The 10921-nt window shown below is 31.4% G+C and overlaps 1 protein-coding gene across 7 annotated transcripts in view; it reads right to left on the reverse strand.

Moving 5' to 3' along the window:
- The window catches only part of tox2 (TOX high mobility group box family member 2), a 288055-nt gene that overhangs the window by 15890 nt on the left and 261244 nt on the right, over positions 1 to 10921 (reverse strand). For all 7 annotated transcript variants that reach the window (XM_056460648.1, XM_056460645.1, XM_056460644.1 and 4 more), the window contains one exon: positions 6212 to 6292. In XM_056460648.1, the coding sequence (XP_056316623.1) occupies positions 6212 to 6292 (81 nt within the window). The remainder of the gene's footprint in view (positions 1 to 6211; positions 6293 to 10921) is intronic.

A 10921-nucleotide genomic window follows, 5' to 3' on the forward strand; every position in this document is an offset into this window, starting at 1 on the left:
TTTTTTTGCCGGATTTTCATCACTTTTCCCTTTCAAATTATAGTTTATAATATGATTCTCATTGTAGTTACGTTAGTTTATGGATTGAAACACTTTAACAAAGACTTTCTTTAAAGCCTCTACTTAATTTTATAACAGTCATAGCAGAAATCATGCTAAAAAACTACAATACCTATGAGGCTGTACAGAAGCCACCAATCAAAGAGTAGCAGGAAAAAATGCGCCAAAGAAAAACTTAAGCTCCGCCTACTGCCTTAAATGATCATGAATATATGCATATTTAAAATATATATTGTTTGTATAGATACTTATAACAACTTTAAATCAGTCTGATTGTGTCATTGGCAATGCGTCATGGGATTGTACGAAGTCAAAGATCAGTCTTTTATTTTATGATTCTCATTATAGCTTTATTAAAAGACTTTAACAAAGAGGAAACACTTTCTTTAAACCCTTGTCTTAATTTAAACTCAATCATATCTAATAGCAGAACTTGTGAAGAAAAACTACATCACCCACAAAGCTGCTCAGAAATTCCACCAATCAGTGTGTAGCAGTGAGCAAAGTACACCAATAATAGATCTTTAGCTCCACCTACTTTTGCAAATCACAACAAATATATGTATATTTCAAAATGTGTTGTTGCTAAAGCCATAAATAATGACTGTAAATTATTGGTTTTACATGTCTTCAATGTTTTGTTTTGATTTAAATGGAATTAAATGGTATTGTAGTTCACTCATTGTCATTTGTCTGATTTTAAATTAAAGATTGCATTATTATGATTCTCCTCATTTCTGGATGCTTTGATTCATGGATAGAAACAGCTTAACAAAGACTTCCTTTAAACCCACAACTTGATTTTAAAACAATCATGTCAAAAATCAGAATTTAAGCATAAAAACTACATTACCCATGAGGTTGTTCAGAAATTCCACCAATCAGAGAGCATCAACTAGCTGGTATTGTAGTTCTTTCACTACAATACCATTTAAAATGGTCATTTTTCAGATTTTCATTACTTTTTAGCTTCAATTAATCTGTATAATATTGCCACTCTCCATAGAGCTGGTTCGCAAACTATAACGCTTAAATAAAGACATTTTTCAAAGCACTATGGGGAAAAAATAGCCATAAAAATGGATTAAAACTTTTTAGCAAAGACTCTATTTAAACCTGATTGATTTTAAAACAATCATGACGGATTTCAGAATCTGAGCTCAAAAACTACATTACCCATGAGGCTGTTCAGAAATTCCACCAATCAGAGAGCATCAACTAGCTGGTATTGTAGTTCTTACACTACAATACCAGCTACAATGTTACACTACAATGAATATATTCATTTATTGTAAATCTGTTCATAGCTAATACAACCTGTGTATAATGTTGATAGTACATCCATCTGTAAATATCACCATAGTTTTTCTATAACTGCACTTTATAACTTATACCTGTATCCTGCACTTGCTGCTATTGCACTGCTGGTTAGACCGAAACTGCATTTCGTTGCCTTGTACTAGTACATGTGTAATGACAATAAAGTTGAATCTAATCTAATCTAAACAATATCATTTAAAATGGTCATTTTTCAGATTTTCTTCATTTTTTTGGCTTCAATTAATACGTATAATATTACCACTCTCCATAGAGCTGGTTCACAAACTATAACGCTTAAATAAAGACATTTTTCAAAGCACTATGGGGAAAAAATAGCAATAAAAATGGATTAAAACTCTTTAGCAAAGACTCTATTTAAACCTCAGCTTGATTTTAAAACAATCATGTCGGATATCAGAATCTGAGCTCAAAAACTACATTACCCATGAGGCTGTTCAGAAATTCCACCAATCAGAGAGCATCAACTAGCTGGTATTGTAGTTCTTACACTACAATACCATTTAAAATGGTCATTTTTCAGATTTTCTTCATTTTTTTGGCTTCAATTAATACGTATAATATTACCACTCTCCATAGAGCTGGTTCACAAACTATAACGCTTTAAATAAAGACATTTTTCAAAGCACTATGGGGACAAAAATAGCGATAAAAATGGATTAAAACTCTTTAGCAAAGACTCGATTTAAACCTCAGCTTGATTTTAAAACAATCATGTCGAATTTCAGAATCTGAGCTCAAAAACTACATTACCCATGAGGCTGTTCAGAAATTCCAATAATAAGAGAGTAGCAGTGAGTAGGTATTGTAGTTCTTTCACTACAATACCACTTAAAGTGGGTTTTTTTTCAGATTTTTCAGGTTCATAAATTATAACGCTTTAAATAAAAGACATTTTAAACCCCTACGGAAAACAGCACTGCTGAGAAAGTAAGCAGTATTAATGCACTCAGATTTTGAAAAATATCCTTGTGCACAAACCCATATTTATCTAAAACCCACAGAAACAATAATGCATCAGTGTAAAATAGCAGCAGGTGCAGGAGTTTAAACACTCTGGCAGATTCTTCTTGTGCTTTAAGTCTCAAACGCGAATAAAAACCTCCCTTAAAAGAGTCATCCTCTTTTCATGAGTGTATGTTTCAAGTTCCGAGCTGCCATTTTGCTAGATAGACTTTTTTTGCTCATATTTTCCTCCTTTTCAATGCATGAGAGTATACGAACACATCAATCAAAGCATCTGCCAGAAACAGATTTTGACGAAATATTTAATTATACGCAATGAAGGACGAGAAAGGCGTTTAATAAAAGCCCCAGCGGCTGATGAATACTGTATTCACGGCTTAATCAACGCTCTTGTTTTGGGCCAAGGAGCTGGGAGAGCGAGGTATGGAAAAGCAGAGCGAGTGTTTAGCATGAAAATGCAATTTGCCTTTTTTCAAAAGAGAAACAATGAATGTTAAATTAGTGGTTTGAGATTGCCGTGTTTTATTATGCAGATGAACGTATGCAACGAAACGACTGATTTCTGCTCGTTTCAATCCATCGAGTTGCTTTCGGGCAAATTTCCAATCGATTTATGGATCATATGTACAGTCAGAGTCAGAATTAGTCCTCCTGTTCAATTTGAGTTCTTCTATATTTCCCCCAAATTCTGTTTAACAGAGAGAAGATTTTTTTTTTAACACATTAATGAACATAATAGTTTAAATAACTCATTTCTAATAACTAATTCATTAAATTTAACTAGGTTAATTAGGTTAAAGTTAGGGTAATTAGGCAAGTCATTGAATAACAGTGGTTTGTTCTGGAGACAATCAAAAAACAAATATTAATGAGCCCATATTACGGGTTTTTGAAAATGCCCTTCCATGTAGTGTGTAACACAGCTCTAAGTGAAGTGAAATATCCAGCTAAGGCTTAAATCTGTAAGTGTACAGTGTTTAAAACTATTGATTCATCTATAAAAGAGTCGACTCATAGTGCTTCAAACGAGTCGTCTTGATAACGAGTCATTGTTTCGTGATGACGCGAATACGAAACAAGTAGTTGCACGCGCAAACCCGGGAGATTTGAAACCTGCGGCCCCGCCCACTAACACAGAAAAAAAGATACACACACACACACCCCGTCGAATGAAGTCACGCTGTGCAGATGGATACTATCGACAGTCTACCCAAAGATGAAAGCTCAGCAATATAGCCCAGCCTTGAGCAGTTCTGAGTGCTTCTGGAAACTACATGCTTACAAAGAAGACTTCATCAGTTTGCTAAAGGAAGGATCAGTAAAGACTGTCTGAACATGGATCAGTGCATCATGAATCAGTTTCTACCCCCATTTCACAAGTGTAAGTAAGTGCAATTAAAATTGTTGCCTCGTTTACTCTAGTTTGCACATTATGTATTTAGTTGTGTTTTGTTACTTGTAACCGCGTGTGCTGTATCAGGTTAACTCTTTATATTCTCATATCGCGTGTAAAGCCACGTTGAAAACGTGACGCGTGCCGCTTTGTTTACGGATCGTCAGCTGTTCTTACACACATGCAACGATCAAGTTTAAAAATAGTTCAGCTATTCTGGATATAACTGTGGTCGCAGATATAACGAAGAACGCGGGTGGTGAGGGAGGTGTCGCGGACGCCGCCCTCTCTATTCTGCCGCCCTAGGCAGCCACCTAGGTCGCCTCTATGGACGCGCCGCCTATGGACACCTCCCTCACCACCCGCGTCCTCAGCAGTTATATCCGTGGGGGTGGGGGGTGTCGCGGATATAACTGACACCACTCTCTCTATTCTGCCGCTCTATGGACGCGCCGGCCCTGTGGTTGTTTCTTCTGAGGAGGAGGGTAATGTGTGTGTGTGTGTGTGTCTGTGTGAAAAGAGCAGGTAGACTGTGACGAGATAGATCTCCTCGCCAGTTCTTGGAGTTTTTGCTCAATAAAATAGTTAGTCGTCGGTATTTTCAAGTCCATCGTCTGTGTTTATATTCACCCACTGGCTGCTAAAATTCACGCCTTACACTATGAAGCGTGTGTGCACTGTGACTACTTTATATTGTTGATTAGCAGCTGGCCATTTCACTCTCGCGCTGAAGCCTGTCAGTTTCGACCAATCGCAGCAGGCTGTCATCGGTCCAATCAGCGCAGATTAGCTTCGTGCTGAGGAAGGGTTTGGGAACAAATGAATCGCTGAACGATTCATATGGGAGTCGATGGGATAATTAGGTAAAAATAAATGCAGATTATAAGACCATCAAAGTGTTTTTTGACCGTGCATGCATATTAGACTGTTGTTGGAGACCCTTACAACCTAAATATGACCCCATTTCATGTATAATAGGGGCTCTTTAATAATAATATGGGGCTAATAATATCGATTTATATCATTACTCTCTTTTTGGTTTTACTAAACTTGCTTCAATTATAACATTAAAGTTGGATTTTAATTTTATATTTCTTATAATTTAGTATTTTTTACTATTTACACATTTTTTGGGTAAAAAAACACAGTTCTCATTCATAAATAAATTAAAATATAATAAAAAAAATATTATTTGCAGCTTTAATTTTAGTTAACAGCAACACCGATGAGTTAACAATAAATATTTTTGCTTAGCTGCCAAAAGAAAAGGTTTATCATCTAATATGATATTTTAGTTCACTTAATTTACATTTTAATTATTGTAATTATAATAATACAATATTTAATATTCATTCATTCATTTTCTTTCAGCTTAGTCCCTTATTTATCAGGGGTCGCCACAGCAGAATGAACCACCAACTATTCCGGCATATGTTTTACGCAGTGGATGCCCAACCAACCCAGCCTGAACTCGAATCAGTGACCTTCTTGCTGTGAGGCCACAGTGCTAACCACTGAGCCACCGTGTTGCCCCAACAGATTTTTAACAATCTTTATTAAAACTAAACTATAACCTAAAACAATTTTGCTCCTAGTTTACCCTCACTGATACACATTACTAAAATCAAAACTTCCCTACTGCAGTGCTTTTGTGTACGAATTTGTAAACCCTATTTTAGTGACACCAGTGGCCAATAGGTGAACTGCAGCCAGACACTTGCTGCTCATGCACAATTTAGTACCCTAATATTCTCACAGCAAAGTTTCATTTTCATTAAAAGTACAATATTTACTATAAAAAATACTATACTAAAATATATATACTAAAAGCAATATATACTAATAATAATGTATAAATTATAGTGCCAAGATAAAAGCTTTTAAGAAGACATCTGATTGCAATATGGATTTGTTTCCACAAGCTCTGTAAAAAATGTCCAAAGTCGTCCATATAAATATCAGTCTAAAATGCCTTTACAATCTAGAAATTTGAGGGGCCTCGAATCAGCAACTTTCTTGCTGTGAGGCTAGTGTTGAGACTTTTCAAGGTTAAACGTTGTCTGAAGAAAGATCAAGGTCCCATAATGCAATTCAAAAGCAGAAATGAAAACACGAATCACAAAATATGGAAAAACTGATATTTTAGAGATACTTCTCATGTCTGTGAAGCAAGTATTCACTGAGATTTCACTGAGATTTTCTGACCAAACAGTGTTCAAAATAATGAAGCTGCAGAAACTGTCCTATAAACACACATATGCACTGAGCCCCTCGCCTGGAGCATCATCAGTCTATACTGAGCAGTGATTGGCTCCTGTACTAGAAGGCGGGGCTTGCTTTGCTGGACCGGCCAATAGATTTTCCCCATTTCGTAACTATATGAGTGACGTGTTGTGTGTACTCTATAGTGTTTGCTTTACTGTAGTGTATAGATATTAATAATCTGTGTTTTACCTTGGACACCAGACTGGCTCGATAGGCAGCCAGAGCCTTCAGATACTCCTTCTTCGCTGCTTCTGTTTTCCGTTTATAAGCCTGTGAGAAGACAAACGCTGCTGTTAATGAGCACGTACACACATACATGCACGCACACACACACACACACAACACTTTAGCAGGTCAACCTTCATCTCAAACACGCACACGCACACGCACACACACACACACACACACACACACACACACACACACACACACACACACACACACATTTATATAGTAAATATCCTATAACATTTATTGTGTCATACTGTAGTTCATATTCTAATTTTAAAAATTTTAATATAATGCTATTAAATATTAAAATAATAGAATAAAATAATAAAATATTATAATATAAATATAATAAAAAACATTTTATGTTTTGTAACCACAGAGATTTTATTAAACTCTAGAAGAATGAGTAATAATTACAAAATAAAATATTAAACTTTTAAAAATAATATATACAACATATATATAACATATATATAACAACAAATAAATCATGAAAAAATATGCATTCAAATTTTAGTAGGTGCTTTTATTTTTATTTTTTAAGTTTGTTTTGTAACCACAAATATTTAATTTAACTCTAAATAAAGAAAGTATGACTGATATTTACATCATTTTATGATAGCAGACTTCTATACTTTTTATAAAGATCAGAACTTCATACATTTAGTCTGTACAAACATCAACATCTGCACACTTTTCAGTCTCTGAACAACTTCCTCTGTTTTCTTACTACTATGCATATCACTTTAAGAGCAAAAAAGACTATTAAACATGATATAAATATAATAAAGATAAATATGATCTATTAAATATGATGCTCAATAATACAAAACATATGCTAACGAATGAATCTGTTGTTAAAAAACCTATAATAACTGAATATTAATATCATTGTGTATTAATATCATGTTTCTGGGTTTAAATGAAGGATTTACATAATAATAATAATAATAATAATAATAATAATAATAATAATAATAATAATAATAATAATAATAATAATAATAATAATAATAATAATAAACAACTGACTATTATTATCATCGTTTCTGCATTTAAATAAGGAATTTACAAAATAATATTAATAAAAAATAAATAAACAATAACTGACTATTAATATAATTGTTTTTGGGTTTAAATTAAGAATTTACAAAATAATAATAATAATAATAATAATAATAATAATAATAATAATAATAATAATAATAATAATAATAATAATAATAAACAACTGACTATTATTATCATCGTTTCTGCATTTATATAATGAATTTACAAAATAATATTAATAAAATAAAAATAAATAAACAATAACTGACTAATAATATAATTGTTTCTGGGTTTAAATGAAGGATTTACATAATAATATTAATAATAATAATAATATTAACAATAATAATAATAATAAACAACTGACTATTATTATCATCGTTTCTGCATTTAAATAATGAATTTACAAAATAATATTAATAAAATAAAAATAAATAAACAATAACTGACTATTAATATAATTGTTTCTGGGTTTAAATTAAGGATTTACAAAATAATAATAACAATAACAATAATACTAATAATAATAATAATAATGATGATAATAATGATAATAATGATAATAATAATAATAATAATAATAATAATAATAATAATAATAATAATAATAATAATAATAATAATAATAATAATAATAACAAAATAAATAAATACAATAAAAAACAACAGCAACTGTCTATTAATATCATTGTTTCTGGATGTAAAAGAAGGATTGTAGATTGTAGATCCATATCAAAGTAATGGATAAAAGAAAGGAGAGAATAAATAGCAGAGGGAGTGAATGTGTGTGAGCAAACACACTCAATCAGACTAATGCAATTGCTTGTCAATCATTTCGCCATCCCAGAATTACGCTTTCCATTTCTTTTTGGCAGCAAATGCAGGCAATTCCCTGAGAAACTGAGGAGAACATCAGAATGATTTCAGCTGATGAGGAAAAACAGCCTTTAAATCATCCGCACAACACCTCTTTTTACTGACACCAACATGACAAATCTGGAAAAAAAAACGGCATACAGTCCTAAAGAAAACTTAAACATTTTCACTCAAATATTCCTGTTAAGTTTTAGTAATAATTGTAATAAAATAAAATAATTTTTTTTTTACATTGTATTTGGAGCACACTTTGCAGTAAAATAAAATAAAATAAAATAAAATAAAATAAAATAAAATAAAATAAAATAAAATAAAATAAAATAAAATAAAATAAAATAAAATAAAATAAAATAGCGCACAGTCTAAATGAAACATATTACTAAACCATATTCACTCAAATATTGCTCGTAATTAAAGTAATAATTGTAATAAAATGTCAAGCATATTATTTAAAAACAAATGTAAGAAAATATTAAAATAACACAAGTGTTCTCTTTATTTTTTAAGACTGGATTATTTCTTAAAGTCCTTTAAGTGCATTTTGAAATTATTTCAACATAAAATATATAATTTATTTAAAAGATATAAGATATAATACAAGTATATTTCACAAATTTTTTTAAAGTATTATATAATTAATACTTATATAATTAATAATTAAATGCAAAATTAAATAAAATTAAACCATTTAAAATGAAACAAAATAAATTATGTAAAAATAAATAAATACAATTAAAATTATGCACAATAAAATAAAACAAAATTTAATTAAACTATATAAAATGAAATTAAATAAAATCATGTAAAAAATAAATAAATAAAATTTTAATTATATAAAATAAAATAAATTTTTATAAAATGAAATAAAATAAAATTATGTAAAAATAAATAAATAAATACAATTAAAATTATGCAAAATAAAACAAAATTTAATTAAACTATATAAAATGAAATAAAATAAAATCATGTAAAAAATAAATAAATAAAATTTTAATTATATAAAATAAAATAAATTTTTATAAAATGAAATAAAATAAAATTATGTAAAAAAATAAATAAATAAAATAAAATGGTTTGGTTTTAAAAATTGTAATTGGAGTACATTTAACAAAACACTACTATTAAAAAAAATAATAAAATAAAATAAAATAAAATAAAATAAAATAAAATAAAATAAAATAAAATAAAATAAAATAAAATAAAATAAAATAAAATAAAATAAAATAAAATTTATTTAAAATGAAATTATATAAAATAAATTGAGTGATTCTTCACATCATCTGCTAAAATAAAATCTATTGTTATTAAAAGTTTACTGGAGCACATTGACCAAGAATATTTGTTTTTTTTTTACAATGCACAAACCAGTTTAGTTGATCCATGCATGTGAATCTACATTCGCCGCTACACATTTTCACTAATAACAGAAAATTAATTATGTTTTTCATTACAGAGAAGCAGATTTTCACCCGAAACCCAGGCCTGATCCAGAAAGCCAATGAGTTTGTGACCTGGGTGAAACCCTGAAGTGTGTTTGGTGGTTTTTCAGTAGTAATGAACTGCAGAGGAGCTTCAGTTTCACATTAATTTAACCTTCGCTAATGAGTGGCCCTAACGACAGCAGCTCTTAAATAAATTAGCATGCCTGAGGATTTCTAATTATTCCAAAGTGAGCGGATTCATTAGCAATTGAAGCCGTCAGATGTTAGCAGGTCTTCATCCAGGCCCCCCGCACAATTAGCTGTAATTGTACCTTAATGAAATGTTCTTGTTTGATAACCGCTTAATTACTGAAGACAATAAGTCTGACATGAGGAACGGGTAAAAACGTGGAGGAGAAACACACAACGGAGATGAAAATCACACTTTCACATGGCAACAACGAAGAGAAAAGAGACTCAATGACAATGCAAATCAACACCATTATATACTGTATATTTATTTATACAACAGTTCTGTCTGGTTCTTGAATCTGATTGGCTGATAGCCGGGAGATATTCTGGAAATAACAGCACTTGAACTGCCTCTTCACCTTTCACCTTTGTGTATTACTTTGCCCACATGCAGCAACAAGCAGAGGACACTCTACAGTTTGACAAATATTGCAGCTGTTAGACAACATAATGTACTTTTGAGGCTTTTTAGTCGAGTATGTAGTTGTTTAGATTGCAAATATGTGGTTTATTTATAAGGATAGTGCCTATTTTAAAATATTTATGATTTCGGAGCATCGGATTCAGTGCATCGGTCACCATCAGCCTGTCTGACCAGGTCAAAGAAAGTGACGGTTGACATTCTGCCACAAGATGGCGACAAAGACTGCATAATAATTGCTAAGGGGAGAAAAACAGCATTTACTCAGTGTTAATTTTAATCTACAGCTGAACAAATCATTGTAAATCAAGTAAGGGACATTCTAAGTCGATTTTCTCTCTTTGGTATGTTGTAGTGCTGTCTTTATACCACAGAAACTGCTAGTGTTTGCTTTGCTCTGGCTTTTTCAGGGTTAATTATAGTGATCTCCCGATTGCAACAGAGAACCCTACTGAAAAAACCAGCACAAACCAGCCTAGGCTGGTTGGCTGGTTTTAGCTGGTCGGCCAGCCTGGTTTTAGAGGGGTTTTGGCCATTTCCAGGCTGGTTTCCAGCCATTTCCAGCCTGGTCTTAGCTGGTCAGGCTGAAAAATGACCAGCTAAAACCAGCTTGACCAGCCTAGCCAGGCTGGGAGCCCAGCCAAAACC

The sequence above is a fragment of the Danio aesculapii genome, chromosome 6 (genome assembly GCF_903798145.1).
Source record: "Danio aesculapii chromosome 6, fDanAes4.1, whole genome shotgun sequence".
NCBI classification, from domain to species: domain Eukaryota; kingdom Metazoa; phylum Chordata; class Actinopteri; order Cypriniformes; family Danionidae; genus Danio; species Danio aesculapii.